Source organism: Chironomus tepperi, unplaced genomic scaffold, assembly GCF_022539635.2.
Source record: "Chironomus tepperi strain 1889 unplaced genomic scaffold, CSIRO-AGI_Ctep_v1 contig_214, whole genome shotgun sequence".
Lineage (NCBI taxonomy): Eukaryota > Metazoa > Arthropoda > Insecta > Diptera > Chironomidae > Chironomus > Chironomus tepperi.
This window is the reverse complement of record NW_027226336.1, coordinates 21,029-48,936: the sequence shown is the minus strand read 5'-3', so window position 1 is coordinate 48,936 and position 27,908 is coordinate 21,029. Positions and strand designations below refer to the sequence as shown.

The 27,908-nt window shown below is 33.0% G+C and overlaps 2 protein-coding genes and 1 long non-coding RNA gene across 8 annotated transcripts; 1 reads left to right on the top strand and 2 right to left on the bottom strand.

Moving 5' to 3' along the window:
* Window positions 1-117: 117 nt before the first annotated feature.
* Window positions 118-10,007, bottom strand: LOC139090095 (uncharacterized). 5 transcript variants are annotated; one of them, XM_070639783.1, is made up of 6 exons: window positions 9,497-10,007; window positions 8,259-9,155; window positions 4,231-5,551; window positions 3,896-4,165; window positions 1,306-3,458; window positions 118-646 (listed from the first exon to the last, which is right to left on the bottom strand). In XM_070639783.1, exons 3-6 carry the CDS (start codon window positions 5,314-5,316, stop codon window positions 292-294), a joined length of 3,864 nt encoding a protein of 1,287 aa, XP_070495884.1. In that variant the 5' UTR covers window positions 5,317-5,551; window positions 8,259-9,155; window positions 9,497-10,007; the 3' UTR covers window positions 118-291. The 5 variants fall into 5 exon arrangements, with proteins under 5 accessions (XP_070495884.1, XP_070495885.1, XP_070495886.1 ...); XM_070639784.1 differs by having other exon boundaries at window positions 4,231-5,320; XM_070639785.1 differs by lacking the exons at window positions 8,259-9,155; window positions 9,497-10,007 and adding an exon at window positions 6,082-6,098 and having other exon boundaries at window positions 4,231-5,320.
* Window positions 8,112-11,304, top strand: LOC139090096 (uncharacterized). The gene is made up of 3 exons (XR_011544353.1): window positions 8,112-8,152; window positions 8,267-8,310; window positions 8,475-11,304. It is a non-coding gene; the product is annotated as an uncharacterized lncRNA (long non-coding RNA).
* Window positions 11,305-18,357: 7,053 nt separating this feature from the next.
* Window positions 18,358-24,902, bottom strand: LOC139090107 (uncharacterized). 2 transcript variants are annotated; one of them, XM_070639805.1, is made up of 5 exons: window positions 24,769-24,902; window positions 22,618-23,705; window positions 21,944-22,207; window positions 19,379-21,366; window positions 18,358-19,037 (listed from the first exon to the last, which is right to left on the bottom strand). In XM_070639805.1, the coding sequence occupies exons 2-5, from the start codon at window positions 23,701-23,703 to the stop codon at window positions 18,725-18,727; spliced, it is 3,651 nt and encodes a 1,216-aa protein (XP_070495906.1). In that variant the 5' UTR covers window positions 23,704-23,705; window positions 24,769-24,902; the 3' UTR covers window positions 18,358-18,724. The 2 variants fall into 2 exon arrangements, with proteins under 2 accessions (XP_070495906.1, XP_070495905.1); XM_070639804.1 differs by having other exon boundaries at window positions 22,618-23,708; window positions 24,769-24,879.
* Between the last annotated feature and the right edge of the window lie 3,006 nt (window positions 24,903-27,908).

Here is a 27,908-nt window from a genome sequence, read left to right as displayed (position 1 = left end):
TGTGCTTTCCGGCATTGAATAATATATCTCAAATTATTAAGCTGAAAAAAGAGTATGAGATTAAAAAATTCATACTCTTAGTTTCTATTATCTTTCATTAAAAATTGAGCGTACGAAAACATTTTCTCTAAATTTATTTTTTTTTCTCAAATATAACACATTTTATTTGTTTTGAAGTAAATGCATCATAAAGTATAACATTGTTAGAAATTCTTGAAATTTTCATAATTTTTGACAATTGCGCCTTAACCTTAAAAATGTAGAAATTGAAAATTTGAGGCAAATTTCGGTCTAATTTTCATCATCTTGCCCATCACTTAAATCCTTCCCAGCTCTCTTCCTCTTCTTAACAATTGCCTTAATCTCATTCATCGTTTCTGTCTCAAGCTTCAAATGTGAGAAAAAATCATCCCAATAAAATATCATTGCTTGAACAAACCAATTTTTACGCTTCCTCAAATATCTCATGAAGCAATAATTGACCTCAAAAAGTGGTCTTCTGTCGACAATGTGCACGTATCCTGTCTTTTTTTCGACATAAAGTGTATGAATTTGATGCAGGTGGGGATATTTACTTGTCATTAATCGGATAAATTTGAGTAGGCGTTCAGTGCTGTTGCTGATGTTTTGATTGTCATCTCTGGAGCTTAAATTAAAAAAATATATATATATTATCAGTTTCACCGCCAAAAAATGGTCGAATTCGGGACAAAAATCGACAAAATTGACAATTTTCTGAGCCGAAAAATCGGTCGGTTCTATGAGCTACAACCCTGAAAGACATATTGCTAAGAAATGGTCAAAAAACCAGCCCCATGCTTACTTGACTCTGATTATACTTTCTCGATATTGGGACCGGGACCAGGAAATCCCGGGAAAGTCCCGTTCTGGTCCCGTTCTGGTCCCGTCCTGAGTCTTGTACTGAGTCTCGCCCTGAGTCCCGTCCTGAGTCCCGTCGTGAGTCCCGTCCTGAGTCCCGTCCTGAGTCCCGTCGTGAGTCCCGTCCTGAGTCTCATCCTGAGTCTCGTCCTAAGTCCCGTCCTGAGTCTCGTCTTGAGTCCCGTTCTGGTTCCATCCTGAGTCTCGTCCTAAGTCTGGTCCTGAGTCCCGTCGTGAGTCCCGTCGTGAGTCCCATCCTGAGTCCCGTAAATCTTCCAGGATTTTGAGAAAGCATAACTCTGACCTCAAACCAGCTTCAATGAAATCCAGCCTGATGCAAGATTTAAATTGACCTGAGGCTTGATTATCACCCAATTCCACGCTGTATGCTTTACATGAACCGACCAAAATGTCTTTGATACTCACTCAATATTAGCATAAAATATTCTTATTTTCTTGGCAAATTCCACATATTTCTTTGCATATAATCTCAAACTAAATTCTTTTGCCTGATCCAAGACTCTTTGGACATCATTTACAACAATTGAAATAATTAAGTTGACCTTGTTGATGATCAGAATAATGATTATTGTTATAGCAATAACTTGAATAAATCCAGTTAATTTTTCAGAATCAATGTTCAATTCTCCAGCATACATGATGATGTACTTAGTCGATGCATTTCCAAATCCATGAAATTCCTCAATTTTACCGCCAAGCTTCTTATCAAAAATTATAAAAGCCATTGCAACACATCCGAAGAATAATGGAAGGAACAGCAGGAATATCATCACATAAGTCGTAAAAACAGTCAAAAAGCATTTCATGTAAATTGCAAATTTAAGTACTGGATATAAGAATGCAGTTGCAATGATCATCAGCAGTACATTAATGGCTTCAATTACAACCATTGTGACAAATAGCCATTCAGACTCATAAATCCAGTATAATACAGTTGGAATTAAGAATATAATTGGTAAAATAATCAGTCCAAATTCAATCAAATTTGTTAATTTTTTGAAATATTCATCCTTAAAGACATAAGAATACTGAATAAGTTCTCTGATTGATATTGGAAGTATCCTGAATATTGACAGAATAATCAAGATAGAGAACCGCAGATTCAAGTCATCGAACCAGTTTGAGGACTTTTGGACATAAGTTGTGTTGGAATCTTCTGTCAGGTTTCCATTTAAGGATGTTCCATTCTCAACATCACTTCCAAATTCCACTGTAAAATTATCATACGAATGCAGCAGACATACCAAACCTATTGTCGGACAGATATAAGTCAGGATGAACATTGCCAGATTCCAGAAGAAAATCCGATCATATTTTTCATTTTTTGTCCTGATAATCATCTCCATGACTGGATGTGTGACTAGTGACCTCAATTCATAATCATTAAGCATGTACTCCATTGTATCGTAGTCTTCACTCATCATAATTCCATCGTCTATTTTTTCGGGTATTTTATCATGATTAAAATAAGGCAGCATGAAGTTGCAATTGACTTTATAGAAATTATTATGGCATGTGATTCTTGAGTCTAGGAAGTCCTCCATGACTTCATGTGGTATCCAATTTTTAGGCAGTTCTCCTCTACCTAATTCATACTTATTTTCAAGAAACATTTGAACTGTATAGTGATGAATGTCACTGACTATCATATTTGCTGGAAATTCTGGACAGTTGATGAGGAAGTTGTTGTAGTCAAAAATCAGCTTGACAATGTTCTTCTTATTTGTCTTGATTGCAGCATAAAGGAAGATGAAGCAGAAATTTGTGGAATATTTTTCATAAAAATGGAAAATTTCATTTTTGTCTGTATTTTGATGACTTGTATCGTAATTTCTAGGAAGCTGGTATAGATCCTTGTAAGATCTTTCCATTTCTTTGATTTCTTCTGGAAATTCCTTGTAGAAATCTTCATCCTTATTGCTGATTATTAATGATAATAAATTCAAAAACGGGATGAAAGTTCCATCAAGTTTTAAAATTTCTTCGTTCGGATTGGAAGTGCTTTTAAGTATAATGAAGCACTTTTGTGTCTTATTCTCCTTTGAGGCAGCTTCAACATGCTGAAATTCAACATAATATCCCCAATAAATCATCATTAAGCCAATCCAAAAGTGCTTTCTTGGAAGTTTTAACTCATGTTTGCCATTAAACACTTCCGGTTCCTCGTACAGAATTTTCTTGAAAAGCTTCACAAAAAATTGATTTTTTCCATCTTGATCCGGACAAAATTGATAAATTTCCTCAAGCAGGTACATCAAATTTTTCGTATTTTCGTAGTCATTCCTCTCATTTTTATCAATCAAATTCAAATGATATTCAATCAGACATTTTGGATTAGTTCCGAAATTCAAATAATCATCCTCAACTTCTACAAAATCATGGTCAATTCTGCTTGATTTAAAGTCATAATATAATGAATTCTTCAACATCATACAGAGCAGCGGCTTGCAAATTTCTTCGTACTTATCAGCTATTTTAGGCATTGAAAATAAAATTATGAAGGCATCGTTATCAGTTTGAAGCACATAATCAAATAAACGCTTCTTTTTTGGGTTTTTCTGTGAATTAAAAGATTAATAACGCAACATATTAACTGTGATGACTAATCTTAACGGAAATATGGTCAAAAAGAGCACGACACATGTAACTAGACTCGACCTAGACTCGATCTAGACTCGACCTAGACTCGATCTAGACTCGACCTAGACTCGACCTTGACTCGATCTAGACTCGATCTAGACTCGACCTCGACTCGACCTAGACTCGACCTAGACTCGACCTAGACTCGACCTAGACTCGACCTAGACTCAACCTAGACTCGACCTAGACTCGACCTAGGCTCGACCTAGGCTCGACCAGACTCGACCTAGACTCGACCAGACTCGACCTAGACTCGACCTAGACTCGACCTAGACTCGACCTAGACTCGACCTAGACTCGACCTAGACTCGACTAGACTTAAGACACAGCAATCCACATCCACAATAATACTCACCGCTGTCAATATTTCTGGCTTTTCCCACAATTTAAACTCATTCCAAATGTAGTGCAATATTTCTTTAAAAATATAGTTCCAACTCTCATCCTTCTTTGCAGGTATAGACAGAATTTCCTCAAATAGACTTTCACTCTTGAAGTCTTTTCTGCCAAATAGCAATTTTCTGACTTTAGGAGCGTTACGGAACATGGATTCGAATTCGGTTATTATGTTGTCATCCTGGTCATCATCTAAAAGCGTTTTTTCAATAAAGTTTGTCATTTTAATCTGAAATTATGTACATTATTAAATCCTGACAGACAATGGGCATGCTCTCAAGAACCGATCCTTACCAATAGTCCCTCATGTTTCCTATCCAGTGGAACTACAAATACAGCTTGAAATTCTGCGACTTTCTTAATTGTTGATATAATTTTTGACTTTAAATCAGCTCCCTCAGTAATAATCAGCAGGAACTCCTTCGTGTCAACAAGTTTCTGTAAGTCCGCATAAATATAAAGCAATTGAGAATTTTGCTTAATTGCGTGGATCCAATATTCACCAAAATAATTTTGGTATGTCTTTATAAAGACTTTATATTCGAATTTAAAGGTCATCATTAAGTTTTCAATTAACAGGAACAAAAGATTAAAATAAAGTTCATCGCAGTGCATTATTATCTCATTGTAAGAGCTTTTGCATGCAGATTGATGTGGACCGGCTACATGCTGAATACTTTTAAGGATATTTTGCTTTAAAATTATGTAATTGTCTTCATCGGTGCTGTCCAAAAAAGCAGTAACAAGTTTTAAAATTTCAGTTCTGTATTCGACATTTTTGACTTTTAGAGTCAGTTGGATCAGCTCAGGAACAATGACTTTACGGAAATTTTTATAGTTATGCTTTACGTCATCTTCGATGTTGCTATGAACTTCATTGAACAGAAAGTAGATTATTGTCAGGCATAATTGATGATATTTATCATATTCAGCATCATCAAAGACATTCAGCAGTTTTTGAAACAATTTTTCATAAATTTTACTTCCTGTGCTTTCAAAAAATTGAAATTTTTCAGTAAGGAAGTAGGTATCCGGTGAATTTATGCTAAGTTCATAGCAATCAAACATTAAAATGCTGAATAAGTTCTTTATGCATGCATTTGTGTTAGTTATGTAATAATTCATAACCACACTAATTTTATTGGAACTCCAAAATTTTAAACTCTCATTTTTTCGTAGAAATTCACTAATTTGTGCTGATTGATCCTCAATAAATGTCAAATCTTTCAAAGAACTTCCAGTTTTAATAGCTGCATTACTTTCAAATGTTATAATAGTTGATGAATTTAGTTCAATCATTTCCACTTGTTCGGCTTGTTTGGCAGCTGAATTATGTCCATTAATGCTAAGAAGCCGTTGTTGTTCTCCATTGGCTTCCATAGCTCTATTTGAAGTAATTAAGAACTTTATGTTTGTTTTTAGTGTATAGATTGCAAAAATTTAGGGAAGTTTGAAGTTATTGACTAACTTTTCACTAAGAACACCGCTGGCGACCGAAGCTGTGCCGAGATAAGTACTTTAAAGAATAGATTAAAAGCCTATTCAAAGGTAAGGTGGCAGCCCCACAAACAGGCTAGGTATAGTAGGTTAACAACTTGCTATATCCGAAACTTAACTGAACAAAGAAAATTACAAAAGTTACTTGAATGTAATAAATGGACAGCCCACTAGAAAATTTAAGAATTTTTCCAAAATAAGGAGGAAATAGGGTGTATTGACCCCCAAACCCCACTAAATACATCCCTATTTAATACAAAATATTGTTATATATTTTGATACATTTGTGAAAATGACACATCAAATATAGGTGTAGTTGTCAATACAGAAAATATGGTTTAATACTGTTGTGGTTTTGGATAATTAAACACAATGTTTCATTTGTATTGCTTAATCTGATTACGAACCAAGAGCGTATTTAGAAGAGTTTCGGCAATCGACACCAATTCATTTCCTTATCTTTATTTGAGCAAATTTACTCAATTTTCTATGGTTTTTCGAGTTAAACTACACCTCATACAAGAGTGTAGTCAGAAAATATTGTTATGGGAGACTCGGCGAATATTTTTTTAAAATTTTGGATTTTGTTCTATTTATGGTCATAGCTATATATGACTCTTACCTACATTGACTAGTTTTTTCAATTACCAAATAGAAAAAGCAATTTTTGGGAGATTTTCAGCAGCTATTTTTTAACTCACGGAAATGAGACTTAAGCCCTCAATCCACCATAAATGCTTCCCATTCCTATTTCCACGCTCTTGTCTTCATCTGTGTTCATCCCTCCGCATCTCTCCCCATTCCTCTGCACCCGCCCGCATCTCCCCATCTCTTCCCATCCCTTCAAGGCATTGACACACGTTTCATCCGGATGAAAGGATTCTTCATTTCCATACAAAAATTTCATCCGGATGAAAGATTGTATGGGCCGGATGAAAACGGATGAAAGATTTGTATGGGCCGGATGAAAGCGGATGAAAGGTTTATATGGGCCGGATGAAAGCGGATGAAAGGTTTATATGAGCCGGATGAAAGCGGATGAATAATTTGTATGAGCCGGATGAAAGAAGATGAATGATTTTAAACAAATTTTTACTTGAATACTTTTAATACAAAAATCATATTTTATGTTGTTTTACCTCATTCATATGAGAAAATTAGTTTAAATAATTGCATTTTCCAAAGTTTTCATTCAAGTATAAGAAAATTAAGATAAAATAAAACAATTTCCATGATTTTTCATCATTTTTCGTCCAAAAATTCGGTTTTTCTCAAACTTTTTCACCCTAATATAAGAGAACTGATTTTAAATTCGGCTTATCCGATGAGTTTTTCAAACAAATATAGAAAAATGTAGTCGAAATTGGCATTTCCAAAGATTTTTCACCATAATATATGAAAATCTTGGATAAATATGGCTTTTCCGAGGCTTTTTCACACTAATATAGAAAAATCATAGCTAATTATGGCTTCTTTAAGAATTTTTCACTCTAATAATATAAAATCGAAAAAATTTTTGGCTTATATGAGGGTTTTTCACCGTAGTTTATGAAATTTGGGTTTTCCAAAGATTTTCCATCCAAATATAGGAAAATCTAGACTTTTTCACTCTAATAAATGAAAATTGAGTCAAAATTTGGATTTTTTAGGGATTTTTCACCCTGATATAGTAAAATCGAAGCCATAATTGGGCTTATATGAGAATTTTCCATCTTAACATAGGAAAATTAAAGCAAAAATGTTATTTTCGAGGGATTTTCACCCTAATTGAAGAAAAATATGGCTTTTCCGAGAGTTTTTCACCGAAATATAGGAAAATTTTGGCAAAATTTGACTTGTTTGGGAGTTTATTATTCTAATATACAAAAACCTAGGCAATGCAGGGCTTTTCTGAGAAATTTTCATCCTAATACAGGGAAATCTAAGCAAAATTAGGTTTTTCGAGGATTTTTATCCTTGTATAAGAAACACGAAAGCTATTTTCAACATTTTAGCTATGAATATTGCTTCGTACAATCCATATTGGTTATAAAAAACTGTTAATATACGTGAAAAAATAGAAAAATTTGTTAAAATGAAGTAAAATATTACCAAATTTTCTTAATTTCTTAAATTTCTTAATTTTAAACTCGAATAATTATTTTCTGTGCTTTACATAATGTGTAAAAATCACAGAAACTGCTTTCTAAAAAATTATCATTCTAAATAAATTAAAATAATAATTTATTTTGAATTCATGAATCAATTCATCCGGATGAATTGTTTTTTTCTTTTTCCATACAAAAATTTCATCCGGATGAAAGATTTGTATGAGTCGGATGAAAGCGGATGAAAAGTTTATATGGGCCGGATGAAAGCGGATGAAAGAGGATGAAAGAGGATGAAAGATTTATATGAGCCGGATGAAAGCGGATGAAAGCGGATGAATGATTTGTATGGGCCGGATGAATGCGGATGAAGAGTGTCAATGCCTTGCATCCCTTCACATCCGTCCGAATCCCTACATATCTATTCCTATTCCTCCCTCACTTTCTTCTTTACCCCCTTAATTGACTCTTTAATATTATTATTGATCAATACATGAGGAATCGATAGCAAATATACGCGTAAAGGCTATAAAAAATTTAATACTTGTATTTCTTTTATCTTATCGAATTCTCTTTAATAAAGATTGAGGGGTCACTTCCATTTGATGTGAAAAACACCAATTATTAAATTTGTAAATTTTCAAATTTTAACTACAATAATTTAAAACTATTTTAAATTTAATTTATTTTAACTTTTATTGCAAATTAAATTCACCAATTTTGATTAAATCTTCTTACATTTACAGTAACAATTTGTTAAAACTAAGCAGATTATCAGCTTCACATTTAAGTAAGTATTTTTTGCGTCTTATCACCAGAGTGTGCACACTTAAACTAAATTTTTTTTTTAAAATAACACCAAAATTATGTTCTGATTGTGTGTTTACACACTAACCATAAATAATGCTCATTACTGTAGTCAGTTGAGTATTTTTTAAATATTTATATTTTTAGAGTTTATGGAAAGGAACTTTGACGAAAGTATTCACAACAAGAAAGGCACATGACGTTGAAATGGTAGAAAATCAGACTCGGGGCAGTGTTCCTAACAGTAAAAGAGACGACTTTTAGGTACCAAAGTGGTTTTACTGAATTATGAAACCATGTTAGGGTGTGACTCTGATCTCAAGACAAATTTAATAAAATTCGGCATCGGACAAGTGTCAAATTAGTCTGGGGATAGATTGTCTGCCATTCTACGATGTGTGCCTTCATTGGGAACCATGTCAAAGTCACGTCGACCAGGTGATAGATTTTGAATCGATTAATTAATTTATGTTATTTGCGTAAAGCTTCTTATAGACATCAATATATTCTCAATATTATTCAGTTTTGACTTTCTCATGAACATTCTTAATTTTCTCCATAATTTTATCACTTATTATGAAATTTCCAGTTAGTTGATCAAGCCATTTTATAAACATTTTCATAAAAATATTTTTTGGTATCTTGCGGACACACTGACTCTGAAACACATCAAATTCGTACGCAGATTTATTTGTGTCAGCATAAACGTTGCCGGTTTCCTTTTCAATATACAGACATTGAAGTCGATGAGCATAAATGTCCTTTCTTGAGAGCTTCTTTATGATTTTGTAGAGTATGTTGTCGATGAATCCAACGTTGTAGTTGGTTCTGGATAAAAATAAAAAGGAAGAAGGTTTTAGAGTTATTTATAGAGTTGGCAGGACTTTAAGGGCTAAGTGGAGTTCAGACTTCACTTTTTTTTAGAGTCCAGACTCTCTGTCAGCTCTAGCTATTTTAGGCAACTCAAGATTGCGAGGGAAAGCACGAAGTAAGCACAAGACGCAGATATGGCCAAAAATCCGGTTCATGATCGACTTGACGTGAGCTTGAGACCGAATTTCATCGAACTTGGCATAAAGCTAGAGTCACGCAGGCCTTGACTCAGATTTTCGGCCATTAAGACGACATGTGCCTTCCGTGATAATAATCAAAAATATGACAAAACTTACGCAATATTCAATGCATAAAACATCCTGATACTCCTTGCAATTTCAACATATTTCTGTACAATCAACGTCATGTTATATTTTATTGACTGCTCCATCAGTTCCTTAACATCACCAATGACTATGGATATAATCAGATTCGATTGATTGATTGTAAGTATTATGATAAGTCCAATGGCAGCTCCTTGTATAAAGCCAATTAATTTTGTTGGATCAATTCCCATTTCGCCCGAAAACATGATGATGTACTTCATAAAAGCATTTCCAAAACCTTGAAAGTCTTCAACTTCACCACCAAGATTCTTATCAAATATTATGAACATGAGTGTAGTGCATCCAAGGAATATGGACATAAAGACAATTAGGACGTTAAAGTATGTCAATATGACCTTTTTAAAGCATTCCATATAAATAGAAAAATTAAGGAATGGAAATAAGAATGCAGTTGTAAGCATCATAAGCAGGACATTAATAACTTCTGTCATTACAAGAATAAAGGATGTTGAGGATGTAGTTATAAAGAATATAATATGGAAAAACGTCACTAAGATCAATAAGAATTCAAAGATGTTGGATATTTTCTGGAAATATTTGCCCCGATAGAAGACATGCCACTGGAACAGCTCTCTCATTATTAAAAATATAAATCTGATAAATAATAGAAATCCGATGGAAATTTCAGTTCCCAAAGATTTAGATCTGAATGATGATTCAGATGATTCAGAATCGGAGTGATTTTGATAAACCAGATATGTTGTAGGCGTGATGTAAAATAAGAGGAACAGAAAGAAGTTCCAAAAGTATAAATGACTGTATTTCTTTAATTTGGTTCTAATAATGACTTCCATTACTGGATGTGTATGTTGCATCAAATCTTGATCATTTAGAATATATTCCATTGTATCGTAGTCTTCATTTAGGCACAAATCATCGTCTTGTTCCTTTGACTTAATATCTTGATTGTAGTATGGCAGCATGAATAAGCAGTCAATTTTATAAAATCCATTCTGAAACGTCACGCGAGAATCCAAAAATTTCTCAAACACATCCTTTGTTATCCAATTTTTGGGCAAGTCACCTCGTCCTAATTCATACTTCTTATTAAGGAACCCTAGGACTGCAAGGTGATGAACATCATTAACGACCATATTCGCTGGAAATTCAGGAATTGTGATGTGGAAATTGTTGTACTCAAAAACCTTCTTCACGATGTCTTTTTGGTTTGTCTTGATTGCAGCATACAGGAGAATAAAACAGAACCAGGATGAATATTTCTCATAAAAATGAAAGATTTCTTGACTGTCTTTATATGACCTGGCGTATGTACTTTTCAGTTTATATGTTGTTTTGTAGGATTCTTCCATTAAGATCATTTGTTCGGGAAATATTCTCAAAAATTCATCCTCATTCCTATTGATTATTAAGGACAAAAGTGTAAAAACTGGAATAATTTCAGTTTCCTGCCTCGATATGATTTTCGTTGGGTTTGATCTGCTGCGAAGTATAGCAAACATTTTATCATTTCCTCCTACATCCTTAATACTTCGAAATTCAACAAATAAGTCCAAGTAAATCATCGCCAATCCAAACAGAACATGCATCTTTGGCAGTTTTAGTTCCCTTTTTTCATCAAATTCTTCAAGCTTCTCTTCCATGACTTTATGGAATAAATTACTCATGAATACATTGTCCTTTGATGCCTCGATATTATATTGACTAACTTCCTCGAATAGATAAAGAACATTTTTACAGTTGTTGTAGTCAGATTGGCTTTCTTTGTCAATCAATTTTAGGTTAAACTCAATCAAGCATTTGTCGTCATTATCAGTTTTATAGTCATAATAAAGAGCATTTTTCAGAACCATAAAATGCATTTTCTTGTGTTCATCAACAATTCCAGCGTAGGAAGTATTTTCTGGCATCAAGAATGTGATGAATAAATCATCATTTGAAGTGTCCAAAACTAAATCTATTAATCGTTTTTCTTGGAAATTTTTCTGCGGATAGAAATGGTAAAAATATAAATTGGATAAACGTATTTGTCAGCTCAACACCTATTAGTTCTAGTGTTTTTTTGTTCACTCGGGATACTTATTCTTGAGGGGTTAAAGTAGGTAAAGCAGGGGATTTTCGCAAAATATCGGGAAACTTTTGGAAAAATTGGGACACTTCTAAGTTTGGTACTATTGGAGTTCTTTTGGACTATTTTGAGTCCTAATATTCATAGAACTAGTTAAATTACGCAGGAAAGTTGCAGAAAATAGTTGAAATTCCGAAAAAAATGTTTGTAACTTACACGGCATGAAAATTTGTGAAAAAAGTTTCCCTAGACTTAACAACTAGAACTAAAAATTGATCAGAATACTCGACATAGTAAACAAGAGTCAACACAAAACTTACCATAATTAACACTTCAGGCTTGTCCTTCAATCCAAATTCATGCCATATATAATTCAAAATATCCAAAAAAATATTGTAAAATTCATTTTCTGCCAATTTCTCCATCATTATGATTTTCTCGAAGAGACTTGGACTGTTAAAATCCTTTCTTCCGAAAAATAATCGAAAAGTTTCTTTATTATTTTTAAATTTTCGTTTAAATTGCTCTGGGCGTAGATGATCGTCGACAAAATCTGTGAGTTGGACCTGGGAATAAAAATGAGAATTAATATGTTATTTATCTTTATTGAGCAGAGTTTGTAGTGGACTCGAAATTCATATGGAATTGCGTTGAAATGAGTTTCCGTACAAAATCCAAATCGACTTCGAGCTTTGCTATTAAGCGCGTTGCTTGGTTTTAATCCCAGAAATTATAAGCCCAGATACAAAATTAATGCACAACCAAAACATAAGTCAATAACATAATGCCAGGAGTGGACTACACGTGCAGATTATAATGCCACATACAATTACTCCTGGACTTATGTTTGTTCTGTGCAATTATAAGTCCAGGTACAGTTACTCCTACGATTATAAACATTCTGGGATTATTAACATTCTGGACTTATTGTCCAAGTGTGTATTTAAAGCTTTTGAAAACTTTTCTAAAAAATCTTATTAAAATTTATGAAAAAAAATGCTTTTTTTAAATTTTAACACCTTTTAACTGAGTCTGCCTTCATTTAGGCTTGCATAGCCAAATCCTATACCCAGTTAAACCTAGCTAAATGCAATAGTTTTTGGCTTTGCCTAAATATCATTATTACGTAAATTTTAATAAGATTTTTTAGGACAATAAGTATAGAATGGAAAATTTTTCTGGGCTTAAATTGCACGAAGAGTTTATAATCCCAGGAGTAATTGTACCTGGAATTTTAGTATAGTTTGCTTAATATTTAAATCCATTTGAATTACTTACCAAAAGCTCCTCATCCTTATCGTCCAACGGCTCATTAAAAACAGCTTGAAACTCGCTAATTTTCTCAAAAATGATAGTCGGTGAGCTTTTAATTTCAGGATCATTAAGCTCAATTAGTAAAAATTCTTTTGTTTCAACCAAATCTTGAAGCTCAGCAATTGCATTGAGTAGTTGTGAATTAAACTTGATAGCCGTCACCCAAAATTCACCAAAATATTTCTTATGCATTTCAATGAAATTTTTATATTCAACTTTAAACTTCATGACTAGATTTTGCTTCAGATAAAATGCCATTTCAAAGAATTTTTCATCACAATGTTTTGTAATTGCTTGATATGATTGCTTGTATGGTGATCGAAACTCATTTTGATGCTTTGTTGCCTCAAGTATGTTGGACTTTATATCCACATATGATAAGTCATCTGAATAGCTTAAATAGACGACGAGAATTTTAAGAATCTGATTTTTGTAGTGATCGTTGGTCATTTTAAGGACTTTTGAGATTAAACTTGTTATGTCATTGTTGGTAAATGCTGGGGTGGTCTCAACTTGCTCAGGATTGCTGTCTTGATCGTTCAGAACTTTAGCTTCATTAAAGTAGTAGTAAATAATCTTTACGCATATTTGATGATATTCCTTTACACTTTCATCGTCTATGATTGCTAATAATTTCTCAAAAAGGCTTTTAGTACCCGTAAGTTTCCCAAAAGCATTGAATTTTTGGACCAAAAAATATTTTTTTTCTGTATGATTTTGCTCATGCCAATTAAACATTAAGACACTAAACAGATTTTTCAAATTAGCATCTTCTCTATTCGCGTAATATTCCATAATAGAAGCGCATTTTTCTTTCACAAATTTTTCATCTTCAAGTTCTCGCAGAATTAAACTTATTAAATCCGAATTATCGTCACATGACATGAGAATTTCATTATATTCATTAAAATATGGTCCTTTTGATCTTCTTAATTGATTTTTGACGTTAAAATAACGAATTTTTCTTATTCTTTCAGAGGTTTCATGGTGTTCTTGGTTAGGGTTTACTTGACTGCCTACTTGGCTAGATGTTTCACTATTGTTGGCCATATCTGCTGTAAATAAAATTATTTGGTTTAAAATTAAGAAATTCATCTGATATGCATATATTATAGACACTAGTGAGTACTATATATGAAAAATAAAATTTTTCCCCATGAGTGCACTGTGCGCGAAATATTTGGTAAAACGTTTTTTGGGTAGAGGGGACTTTCAAATCGCTCTAACTTTTTACTGCCTTAGCTGATTTTTTTGAAACTTTTTTCATTTGGTAGGTATTAGTAAGGTCTTTCAGAAAAATATTTATATGTTACACTCAAGTTACACAAGTTACTGCATATGAAAGATCTTATTTATATCTACAATAGCTACATACATTATAAAAACAAAAAAGTTCTGTATAGGTAGCAAGGCTCCCGCAGATTATATTCTTCAATAATCTTTGTATGGAAGATTATAATCTTGAAAATCATTTTGTATGAAGATTATAATCTGCAGGAGCCTTGGAAAAAACTGGTTTTTGTGTTTTTGAACCCACTAAATGACATTTAAACGTACGATAACCAAATTTTTTCTTTATATTTCATTATTTTATGCAAAGCGCACTAAATTAACTTTCCGATGATATATAATATGTTACATAATCTGCTTTTTATATCGAAAAAACTAAATAGTTGTCAAAATTTTTCAAATCTGAAAATCTATAAGTTACTTTTTTGCTCATAATTATTTTAAATTTCAACAATATTTGACAAATTTGGTACTTTTGGAAAGCTAAAAGCAGTATCTATGAGATAATAAGAAAATTATAGCTTGAGAGTTACCCAGTGCACAGATATGCTAAGTCCAAAATGTCTTATTTTCGGGATACGTCCTTGGTGCAACGACTATCCAAATTTTATTTTTAAAAGAGTACTATATTTTTACTCTATAATTGTCTAAAAACTGGAAATAATCCCATTTTACACCATCAATACCTGTTATTGACAGAAAATGATTCAATCAAATTTTTCGAATTTCAAGGAAAAAAGTTTCAGTGATTCAGTTTAATTTTACAGTTTACCAGTGATTATAAGTAGTGAAAAGTACTTAACTTAGTTCTTGCTTTTGTGTTCTTCCGACTGAAAATGGCGAAGACCAAAAGAAAACAAGATTTGTCTCCAAAAATCGATTTGAATGAAACAATAACAATAGAAGATTCCAACGGAAGATCCAGAAAGAGGAAAAAAATTCCGCAACAAGCCCCAACGGAGGAACCAACTGTTCCAATAGCGACAAAGCCAATATTCATCCATCAAAATCTCAGAGAAGTAAGAGTAATTATCTCACAACTTAAATTACAGGTCAAGCCTATATAAAATCTCATCGCTTGATTCAACTCAATTATTCATCAAAAATATTGAGGATAAAACCTCAATCATCAACGTCCTGCGAGCTAATGGCTTTCCATTCCACACTTTCTCTGAAAAATCAGAGAAAGAAAAGTCATTTGACCTTAAAGGTTACTTTGAGGCTCCAACGAATGAAGTGTTGAAGACGCTACAACAGGAAAAAGTTCCAGCCTTTAAAGTGAAAACTCTCGTGCAAAAGCCCGAATTCACTTTTTATCTTGTGCATTTTCAAGATAAAAATGTGAATATCAATGTCCTCAACCACAACCATCGCAACATTGACAACATTATTGTCAAATGGGAGAACATCAAGAAGTCCAACAAAAGTCCAACGCAGTGCTTCAATTGTCAACGTTGGGGCCATTCATCACTGAATTGCGGATAAAAATTCCGTTGCGTAAAGTGCACGGAAAATCACGATCCAGGTCAATAAACTGCAATGGTAATCATGCTGCCAGTCATAGATTGTGCCCATCGTTCATCATGTACTCCAAAAGAATCGAAAAATTAAGGACTAAAACGCAACCAATCAAGATGCTGCCAAAAGTAAATTTGGATTGCAAAAACAATCCACAGTTAGTCAACGTACATCAAGCAGCTGCTCATCCACATCCAGTGAATTTTGCAAGCAACTCATCATCGTCAAGTCATGAAGTAATTAACCAGCAACAACTGACAATTAGCACAACTTACGTTGAAAAGCTAAGCGATGCAATCAAGGCTGAAAACCTTTTCAAGAAATTCACCGAAGCACAAGAACGTCTGAAAAAGATCCCCAACATCGAAGAAGCAATAATTAAATATTGCAAATTTGTCGACGAAGCTGAAAAAATGCCAGCAGACGCTCCTCCAGGAACAGCATTCAATCTTGTGGTGAAGTACGGCTTCTTCAACTTAACTTAAGCCGACGTAGTATATAAGGAATAAGAAAAAAAAAATTTTTACCACTTGGCATTTTTTAAACTTTTTAAGCCTAACTTCACTGATGAGCATAAATTTCATCCATTAAAATTATTAATTCTCAAGATGTTTTTGAATTAAAGCAACATTCAGGCTGGTGTCAAAATATTTTCACCGTTTTGTACAACAAATTATAAGAATTTCAATTCCACAATAAAGTATTATTATTATATCGAATTTCAAGAATTTTCCGTTTACTTATTTACAGGTTTGAAAACCGCAAAAATATAACTAGTTTCATGTTCGGGGGTCATATTGAACCTAGAAGGCAAAAGAACCACGTGTTTTTAACTTCAAAGCTAATTTTCACTACCTATACAGAACTTTTTTGTTTTATAATGTATGTAGCTATTGTAGATATAAATAAGATCTTTCATATGCAGTAACTTGTCAACAGTTATAGCTCAGTATGCAGCCGCTAAAAAAATGCATTTTTCGAACTTTTTTGAGGTTTTCACACTCGACCTGACCCTGAGTGTAACATATGAATATTTTTCTGAAAGACCTTACTAATACCTACCAAATAAAAAAAATTTCAAAAAAATCTGCTAAGGCAGTGAAAAGTTAGAGCGATTTGAAAGCCCCTTAATAACATTAATTGTATATATATGTATATATGCGTATACGAACAAGAAAAAATATACGTATATATACGTAAGTGTATATGTATAGAGATTTTTCAAATCGGAAAAAAATTCGCTATTTATTTTACTAAAAACGATCTAAAATGTTTAAATTAGAAGTCAAAAGTGATTATTACATTGTTTTATCATATTCTTATGCATTAAAAGTCTTCAAGCGTTTTCAACCTTCAACATATTTAAAAAAGCCGTTTGGAAGGAAAATAACGTCAGAAAGAAGAATAAATCGTCCGAAAATTTAAGTTTTGTGTCGTCAAGAAACTATCCGATAGCCCTGGTGTGAAATATGTACAAAAATTCCAAGAAATAAAATCAATTCTCTTTCATCAATGATTATTTTTTTGATTCGTTGCTGACCTTGAATATCAATTGATCCACAAAAAACATGATTTATGAACTTACCAGACAAAATTTACTAACTTTTTTCAATAGTACACGAACTGAGGTAGTTTTATAGCTTTTTAAAAGAAATATTTTATTAAAAATATTTAAAATAAAATTCTTTCGCTTTAAAAATCGCAACACAACTGATCTTTCAAACAGTAACGCTTAGAACTGTCTGATTAGTTCAGTAAAAAAGAAACGAACTTTATACTCTCTAAAACATTTTCTTAGCTTCTCAGATGTACGTGGAAGCGGATGTGATAATATATGGGATAACATAGTTATGCTTGATATAAGTAGTGAGCATAAGAATTTCCATTTATGTGTGTATTTCTAGGATTTATGTGTGTATTCTTTAATTTTCATTCCGTTGGTATTTACTCGCGTGACACAAATCAAAAAGAAGATGTTACATTTATACCGAGTAGATGTTGCTTTCATGTGATATCCTTATGATTGCCAACTCGAATAGTTCAAATCGATTAAACGATGTAAAATCCAAGCTCGAGTGACTATAATTTGGTGTCATCTTAATATTAAATCCATTTCAGACCATACCATGATGATTTGTCGTGATGACGGTTTTAGTCGTGATGACTGTTAGTTGTCCAATGGACGTTTTTCTTTCCCCAACTCTGCGTACTACATGACATAGTCAATACAACGTACCTAGCTACAATTTGTGTATAGCGAATCACACAAACCGAGTTAATGTGATTAGAACAGCGAAAAGGCATCCGAATCCAACTAGCCTTTACTTAGGATTGAACCCGGGTCGTTAGAACGGTAGTCCGACGCTCTAACCGCTTGATCATTGCCGCTTTTTCGCTGCTGAATATATTGTTTTTGGTTTTCTGAAAAATCACATTTTTTGACATTTTGGTAATCCGTACCCATAAAATGTGAATGTGTTGAAGTTTCCGGAAATAAAAAAATGTGGGCAATAAGTTATTTATACTCTAAACTATTTATTTGTATTTATATAAACACGTGCCGGTTCTCAGCAAATACTCTCAATTTATTTTTCTGAGATAATCGTGATGTATATGAGTCTTATTAGGGTGCTTGTAAATATGAATTGAAAACAAAGCTATATATACATAAATTATTGGAAATTTTTATTAAAATATGTAAATAAATTAATAATAAATATACGTTAAAAAAAACCAAATGTTCATATTTTCTTTTCCAACGTTTTTTAGGTACTTCAGGTATCATAGTGGTCTTACTGAATTATGAAAGCATGTTAGGGTTTGACTCTGATCTCAAGTCAGATTTGATGAAATCCGGCATCGGACAAGAGTCAAATTAGTCTGGGGATTGATTTTCTGCCATTCTACGATGTGAGCCTTCATTGGGAACCATGTCAAAGTCATGTCGGCCAGTTGCTAGATTTTGAATCGATTAATTAATTTATGTTATTCGGGTAAAGCTTCTAATAGACATCAATATGTTCTCAATACTATTCAGTTTTGACTTTCTCATAAACATCCTTAATTTTCTCCATAATTTGATCACTTATTATGAAATTTCCAGTTAGTTGATCAAGCCATTTTATAAACATTTTCATAAAAATATTTTTTGGTGTCTTGCGGACACACTGACTCTGAAACACATCAAATTCGTACGCAGATTTATTTGTGTCAGCATAAACATTGCCAGTTTCCTTTTCAATATACAGACATTGAAGTCGATGAGCATAAATGCTCTTTCTTGAGAGCTTCTTTATGATTTTGTAGAGTATGTTGTCGATGAAGCCAACGTTGTAGTTGGTTCTGGATAAAAATAAAAAGGAATAATGTTTTAGAGTTATTTATAGAGTTGGCAGGACTTTAAGGGCTAAGTGGAGTTCAGACTTCAATTTTTTTTAGAGTCCGGACTCTCTGTCAGCTCTGGCTATTTTAGGCAACTCAGGATTGCGAGGGAAAACACGAAGTAAGCACAAGACGCAGATATGGCCAAAAATCCGGTTCACGATCGACTTGAATTGAGCTTGAGACCGTTTTTCATTGAACTTGGCATACAGCTAGAGTCACACAAGCCTGGGATTGGATTTTTGGCCATTAAGACGCCATGTGCCTTCCAGAATAGCAATCAAAAATATGACAAAACTTACTCAATATTCAATGCATAAAACATCCTGATACTCCTTGCAATTTCAACATATTTCTGTCCAATCAATGTCATGTTATATTTTATTGACTGCTCCATCAGTTCCTTAACATCACCAATGACTATGGATATAATTAGATTCGATTGATTTATTGTAAGAATTATGATAAGTCCAATGGCAGCTCCTTGTATAAAGCCAATTAATTTTGTTGGATCGATTCCCATTTCGCCAGAAAACATGATGATGTACTTCATAAAAGCATTTCCAAAACCTTGAAAGTCTTCAACTTCACCACCAAGATTCTTATCAAATATTATAAACATGAGTGTAGTGCATCCAAGGAATATGGACATAAAGACAATTAGGACGTTAAAGTATGTCAATATGACCTTTTTAAAGCATTCCATATAAATAGCAAAATTAAGGAATGGAAATAAGAATGCAGTTGTAAGCATCATAAGCAGGACATTAATAACTTCTGTCATTACAAGAATAAAGGATGTTGAGGATGTAGTTGTGTAGAATATAAGATGGAAAAAAGTCACCAAGACTAAAGCGAATTCAAAGATGTTGGATATTTTTTGGAAGTATTTGCCTTGATAGAAGACATGCCACTGGAACAGCTCCCTCATTATTATAAATGTAAATCTTATAAATAACAGAATTCCGATGGAAATTTCAGTTCCTAACCATCCACACAAATTTGATGACTCGGAATCACAATGATTCTGATAAACCAGAAATGTTGTAGGTATGATGTAAGTGAACAGGAACAGAAAGAAGTTCCAAAAGTATAAATGACTGTATTTCTTCAATTTTGTCCTGGTGATGACTTCCATAACTGGATGTGTCACTAAATGCTTTAAATCTTGATCATTAAGAATATATTCCATTGTATCATAGTCTTCATTAAGGCACAAATCATCGTCAAGCTTCTTTGACTTGTTGTCTTGATTGTAGTACGGCAGCATGAATAAGCAGTCAATTTTATAAAATCCATTCTGAAATGTGACACGAGAATCCAAAAATTTCTCAAACACATCCTTAGTTATCCAGCTTTTGGGCAAGTCACCTCGACCTAATTCATACTTTTTATTAAGGAATCCTAGGACTGCAAGGTGATGAACATCATTAACGACCATATTTGCTGGAAATTCAGGAATTGTGATGAGGAAGTTGTTGTACTCAAAAACCTTCTTCACGATGTCCTTTTGGTTTGTCTTGATTGCAGCATACAAGAGAATAAAGCAGAACCAAGATGAATATTTCTCATAAAAATGAAAGATTTCTTGACTGTCTTCATACGACCTGGCGTATGTACTTTTCAGTTTATATGTTGTTTTGTAGGATTCTTCCATTAAGATCATTTGTTCCGGAAATATTCTCACAAATTCATCCTCATTTCTATTGATTATTAAGGACAGAAGTATGAAAACTGGAATAATTTGAGTTTCCTGCCTCGATATGATTCCCGTTGGATTTGATGTGCTGCGAAGTATCGCAAACATTTTATCATTTCCTCCTTCATCCTTGATGTTTTGGAACTCAACAAAAAAATCCAAATAAATCATCGCCAATCCCAACAGAAAATGCATTTTTGGTAGTTTTAGTTCCTTTTGTTCATCAAATTCTTCATACGTCTCTTCCATGACTTTAACGAATAAGTTACACATGAACAGGTCGTCCTTTGATGCCTCGATATTATATTGACTAACTTCCTCGAAAAGATATAGAACATTTTTCCAGTTTTTATAGTCCGATTTGCATTCTTTATCAATCAATTTAAGGTTAAACTCAATCAAGCATTTGTCGTCATTTTCGGTTTTATAGTCAAAGTAAAGAGCATTTTTGAGTATCATAAATTGCATTAATTTGTGTTCATCAACAATTCCAGCGTCGGAAGACTTTTCTGGCATCAAGAATAAGATGAATAGATTGTCATTTGAGGTGTCCAAAACTAAATCTATTAGTCGTTTTTCATGGAAGTTTTTCTGTTGATAGAGATGACAAAAAATATGAAATTGTTAGAAATATTCGTGAATTAAGTAAATTATTTTGGGGTTTTACTAGTTCAAATAGCAAAAGTTCGGTGATCGATCCAGAAACTTGCACCAAACTAATGTGACTCTGACGCATTGTCAAATTTAAAATGAATTTGACAAAAACCCAGAATCATACAGGCTTAGGGTTTGTTAAAATCCAAATTCAGTTTAAAATTGACTTCATGCCAGAATTATGCAAGACTGGGTTCATATCGATCAACCGACTTGTGTTATTTTTGTAGAGTTTACCATTTTATGTGACCATTTTAAGCTCTCAATAGACTCAATACACACGGCATAGACAAAGCAAAAAAAAAAGTATCCCTAGAGTAGGCAAAATCCGGCTCTACGTTAAATTCGTGTCCTTGTAGACACTAATTTCGTATTTTTATACCATGAAAACATGCTCTTTGCCTGCTAAGGCGATTTGAATTTGATTTTGACATTAGAAGATATCAAGCTATAAAGCTAACTTCAATTGATCAAAATTCCCATCAAATTAAGGAAGGATCAGCATACAACTTACCATAATCAACACTTCAGGTTTGTCCTTCAATCCAAATTCATGCCATATATAATTCAAAATTTCCAAAAAATTATTGTAAAATTCAGTTTCTGCAAATTTCTCCATCGTTATGATTTTCTCAAAGAGACTTGGACTGTTAAAATCCTTCCTTCCGAAAAATAGCCGAAAAGTCTTCTTATTATTTTTAAAATGTCTTTTGAATTGCTCTGTGTATAGGTAAGTTTCACCTTGTAGTCGATTATCGATAAAATCTGTGAGTTGGGTCTGTGAATATGAATGAGGATAAATATTTTATTTATTTTTATTAAGCAGAGCTAGAAGTCGACTTGGATTTTGTATGGAATTGAGTCGACATGAGTCGATTTTTTCATGCAAAATCCGAGTTGACTGCAAGTTCTGTCATTAAGGGCCGACCACTTATTACGTGGCACGAAAACATGTCATCGTGACTCAGGATTGCCAACAAGGAGGGAGGATGGGTCCCCACCCAACCTCCTGAATACATCCTTGTCGGAATGACTCGGGTAGCATGAAACTCTACCAGCCATATTTTTCGCACATACTTGCCCGTAACAGGCATAGAGCATGCTCCCTGCACCTTTAATATACAAGATGAACATGCTCGGGAAAATTGCTCTCATTTTATTCTGCTCTTGACCATTTGAATTACTTACCAAAAGCTCCTCATCCTTATCATCCAACGGTTCATTAAACACAGCTTGAAACTCGCTAATTTTCTCAAAAATGATAGTCGGTGAGCTTTTAATTTCAGGATCATTAAGCTCAATTAGTAAAAATTCTTTTGTTTCGACCAAGTCTTGAAGCTCAGCAATTGCATTGAGTAATTGTGAATTAAACTTGATAGCCGTCACCCAAAATTCACCAAAATATTTCTTGTGCATTTCAATGAAGTTTTTATATTCAACTTTAAACTTCATGACTAGATTTTGCTTCAGATAAAATGCCATTTCAAAGAATTTTTCATCACAATGTTTTGTAATTGCTTGATATGATTGCTTGTATGGTGATCGAAACTCATTTTGATGCTTTTTTGCTTCAAGTATGTTGGATTTTATGTCCACATATGATAAGTCGTCAGAATAGCTTAAATGGACGACGAGAATTTTGAGAATTTGATTTCTGTATTGATCGTTGATCATTTTAAGGACTTTTGAGATTAAACTTATTATGTCATCGTTGGTAAATGCTGGGGAGGTCGCAATTTGATCAGAATTGCTGACTTGATCGTTCAGAACTTTAGCTTCATTAAAGTAGTAATAAATAATCTTTACGCATATTTGATGATATTCCTTAACACTTTCATCGTCTATAATTGTAAATAATTTCTCAAAAAGGCTTTTATTACCCGTAAGTTCCCCAAAAGCTTTGAATTTTTGGACCAAAAAATATTTTTTCTCTGAGTGATTTTGCTCATGCCAATTAAACATTAAGACACTAAACAGATTTTTCAAATTAGCATCTTCATTATTTGCGTAATATTCCATAATAGAAGCGCATTTGTTTTCCACAAATTCTTCATCTTCAAGTTCTCGCAGAATTAAACTTATTAAATCCGAATTATCATCACATGACATAAGAATTTCATTAAATTCATCCAAATATGCTCCTTTTGATTTTCTAAGTTGATTTTTGACGTCAAAATACCGATTTTTTCGTATTCTTTCAGAGGTTTCTTGGTGTTCTTGGTTAGGCTTTAGTAGAGGGCCTGTTTGACTAGAATTTCCATTATTGTTGGCCATATCTGCTGTAAATAAAATTCTTTGGTTAACAATTAAGAGCTAATAGGATTTTAACTAAGGCTAATAGAATTTTGATGGATTAATAGGGTGCGGTGCATCTGGTAGATTGAATATTCTGTAGAATTCTGTAGATTTCTGAAACAAAATTTTGCAAAATTCTGTACAATACTCGATTTTCCAGATGCATCGAAATCGATAAGTCATAACGAAGGACACAAATTAAGAAAGTTTCTAATGAAGCTTTACAGACTTTGCTAAACCTCTAATACTAACTCCAAATGAAAACCGTCTAATTTTAGCGTTCATATAGCTGCAGGTTTCATTTGGTGGCAATAAGAGCTTAAGCGCAGCCTTAAAAGCTTCGTGACTGGGTCTTTTTTATTTGTATCGTCAGAGCTTGTTGCAGAGACGTAACCAGAAGGAGGAATGGAGGGAAGCTAGCAGTGAATCTTCAAAACAGATCCCATCATCGGTAAACTTCTTCAATATGCCCAATCAAATATATTTAAAACTAGAGTATCGGGAGCACCCGTGGCGCCCATCTTCAGAATTTTCATCTTCACATAGCTTCACGTGGCATCATATTACATCCCCCCATTCCCTCTGATACCCCTCAATTTTCGGCTGCACATGGCTTCACATGGCTTCCGTTCTTGTATCAAAGAGATTGGGTGTTTATAATAAAGATTACCCTCAAAGAAGTCTCTTTTGACTACGTCCCTGGTCGAAAACAAACAAAATGCCAAGTAAATGCCATTTGGTTCTAAATATACTGCCACCTCGTTTCCGGATGGCTTTTACAATATGTGCCAATCGGGATAGCTTCTGCAAGCATATGCAGAGTAAATTTTTAAATTATTTCACAAATTTAGTTGCAGATCATGACGTCCTATTGGTATAAACAAAACAGAACAAAGTCTTTTGTTTGCACAACTTTGCGAAATACATATGTACGAAAATTCCAAGAAATAAAATCATTTCTCTTTCAACAAAGTTTATTTTTAGACTCGATTGTTGACCTTGAAAATCGACCAATCTCCAAAAACACACGATTTATGAACTTACCAGACAAAATTTATTAACTATACTAAATAGTACATGAACTAAGGTAGTTTTATGACTTTTTAAAAAGAATATTTTAAGAATTAATTTTAAATAAAATCCTTTTGCTTTAAAAATCACAATACAACTGATCATCAACTCTTTGAATTGTCTGATTTGTTAGTTATTGAGCGTAAAAGAGGAGCGAACTTCATATTCTCTCAAACATTTTCTTAGTTACTCAATTAATTCGCTCTTCACGCATTTTACGCCGAAAAAATGAGATGTACGTGGAAGCGGTTGTGATAATATGAATCATACTATATGAGATATATCATTGTTATTAGCAAGCTGTGAGAAGGAGAATCTCTATTTATGTGTGTATTTCTAGGAGATGAAGAATGAGTAATTTGTGTTTTCGTAATAATGTCTGTTTAATTTTCATTCCGTTGGTATTTACTCGAGTGACACATATGGAAAAGAAGCTCTTTCATTAACACCAAATGGAAGTTGCTTTCAAGTGATATCCTACTGATTGCCAATCCAAATAGTGTAAATCTATTAATCGAACAAAAATCCGACTTCTTGATCAAAAAGCCGGCTTGATTATAATTTGGTGCCATTTTTAAATTAAATCCATTACAGACCATGTCATGCTAGAACCACGTTCGCCTTGTGCCAGATTTTGAATTGATACCCGACTTGAGCTTTTCAAGACCCTCGTGACTCTGAGATAGTATGACACGGACTTTACTTAAATTAGGCACCAATCCAAAGTCACGTAAGTCGAATGCCAGAATTTTTATCGATTAACTGAGTTGTGCGATTCTAACAAATAAAGACGGCTTCTTTTTTTTAATTTTTAAGGATTCAGGCTTATCGCCTTTAGCCTTAGTTATTGATTTTATTTGGAAATTATTTCGCTTTAATTTATGTTATGCTCTATTCGGTGTTTCGCGATGCAAGATGAGTGTTAGAGTTCGCTTGCAGCTTTCCGACGTAGTCCTCAATAGAGGGTAGAGCCGGCTTCTTATTAGTAAAAATTAAAGAAAATTGGCAGAGCCTTAAAAGCTCAGGTTGTACAGCTTGGAAAAGGTTTAACTATATTAACTGTATAACTATTGATATGACAATAATAATAAGTCTTGAAATCCCTATCAAATTTTCTAACTTTGATAAAACTTATTGGAAAATAATATTTCTTATCAAAATTACATAACAGAGCCGTAAAGCCTTAATATATCAATCATTTTATATTTTGCAATTAAATAACTGATATCGGTGCAATTGATAATTGAAATACAAAATGATAAGATAAAGTTAAGTCATTGAAAATTGTGCCCGAGCAGCACAATAAAGCGAATTGCATTTTTTTGAGATTTTCCGGGGAGAATTTCGGGACTCGACACGGGACTATCCCGGAATTTCCTGGTTCCGGTTTCGACATCGAGAAAGCATAATAAAAATGAGTCAAAAGCAGCCATTGCAGTACCGTCAGTACAACTTCGCGTTTTGCCATTAACATGACGACGCAGTGGCGACCATGCAAACACAATGTGCTGTCCGGGGTAGAATAATGTTGTAGCTCACTTATCTTCATTCATATATTTTTCTTTTCTCAATGAATTATGAATGTGTTGAGCACATCACACACGACAAAAAAAACCACATGCAATAAAAATGCCGGCAATAAGCTATATTATACTCTCGGATATATCATATGTTTGTTTACATCTAAACACGTGCCGGTACTCAGCAAATTCTCTCAATTTATTTTTATTTTTTGAGATAATCGTGATGTATGTGAGTCTTACTATGTAGCTTGTAAATATGAAATGAAAACAAAGTTATATATTTATGAAATATGTGATAATAATTTGAATTTTAATGTAAATTGAAGAGCTTCTTAGTAATTTGTGTTATTAGTACGCATGCTTCAAAACAAGCCACTCACAGGGCCATAAATAATTTGCAAAATGGAGATATCTAATTTACTGAGATAATTAGATGTTTCTTAAAATTTTGGAAAATATACACCAAAAATCTAATAATTTTCATTTAAACTTTAAAAGCAATAAAAATTTTAATTTTAAAATTTGAAAATTTATTAAAGTTAATTAATTTAAGAAACAAAAATTTGAGTACAAATTAAGATTAGGAGCTTAGCCAGGGGCAGGAGCATCGGGGGTACGGGCTCCCCTTCTGAGGGTTAGAAAACCGTTTAATTTGTAAAGTTTTTTCCAAGTTTTTTCTAATTTAAAAAAAAGCTTAAAAAAAAGAAACGATTTCGTATGGAATTTTTTGGGTAACGTAATAAGTGAACGGCCCCTATTTTGCATATTTTTTTTTAAATTGATAAAATAAAAAAAAAAAAAATATGTCTAAAATTTTTGATGACTTGTTCAGTTGTCTGTATAGCTTTTGCAAAATAAAGTGATCAACAATCGGTGTCTTGAAAATTTTTAATAATTTTTAATGTGAGTGAATTGATGAATATTTTAAAAATTAAAATTTATTTATTTATTTTTTTTTCTATGAAAGATTTAAAGAGATTTAAAACATACAAAATTCAGAAAATCAATTTGAATAAAATTAAAAATTAATATTAATTTTTATTTGATTAATAGTTTTTGGGCTTGGCAGGAAAAAAGTCGTAACCAGAAATTTTATAAAGTAAAAGGGGAAGGTGATGGTCATTTAAAGAGGTTTTCAGATATTTTATCATGAAAAACTATAGCAAATTTAAGAATTTTTCTTCAAAAAGTAGGGGGGCTTTGATCCCCAAACCTCTTCATCTTTCTAAAAAAATATAAATTTTTCTACGCAAAAATATAATCACAAAAACTTCTAAACTAGTTGATAGTCACAACCGGTTATTTCATAGATTATAATAAATGTATAACTAAGTTAGATGTCTTTATAAAGAAACCCCACTTAGATTTGTTATTCATATGGACACTATGTGTGTGTGCGTTGTATATAATTTGATATGAAGTTATTTAGCGAAATCGGCCGAAAGATCTTCGTTAGTTCCAAATACTCAGAAAGCTAGCGACCAAAAATCCTGCATTAAGTTGACTTTTCTCTGACATGATAATGAATATGAAATGACTCTGGCTTCATTCCAGAGACACGTCGACTTGATACAGGATTTAAACTAAATC

Coding starts and splice junctions, on each gene's coding strand:
- LOC139090095 (XM_070639783.1), bottom strand. CDS start 5,316: ATGGAAGCCAATGGAGAACAACAACGGCTTCTTAGCATTAATGGACAT. Junction 4,166..4,230: donor GGAAACATGAGGGACTATTG/GTAAGGATCGGT, acceptor ACATAATTTCAG/ATTAAAATGACAAACTTTAT. Junction 3,459..3,895: donor AGCCAGAAATATTGACAGCG/GTGAGTATTATT, acceptor TTTAATTCACAG/AAAAACCCAAAAAAGAAGCG.
- LOC139090107 (XM_070639805.1), bottom strand. CDS start 23,703: ATGGCCAACAATAATGGAAATTCTAGTCAAACAGGCCCTCTACTAAAG. Junction 21,367..21,943: donor AACCTGAAGTGTTGATTATG/GTAAGTTGTATG, acceptor CTCTATCAACAG/AAAAACTTCCATGAAAAACG. Junction 19,038..19,378: donor TTTTATGCATTGAATATTGA/GTAAGTTTTGTC, acceptor ATTTTTATCCAG/AACCAACTACAACGTTGGCT.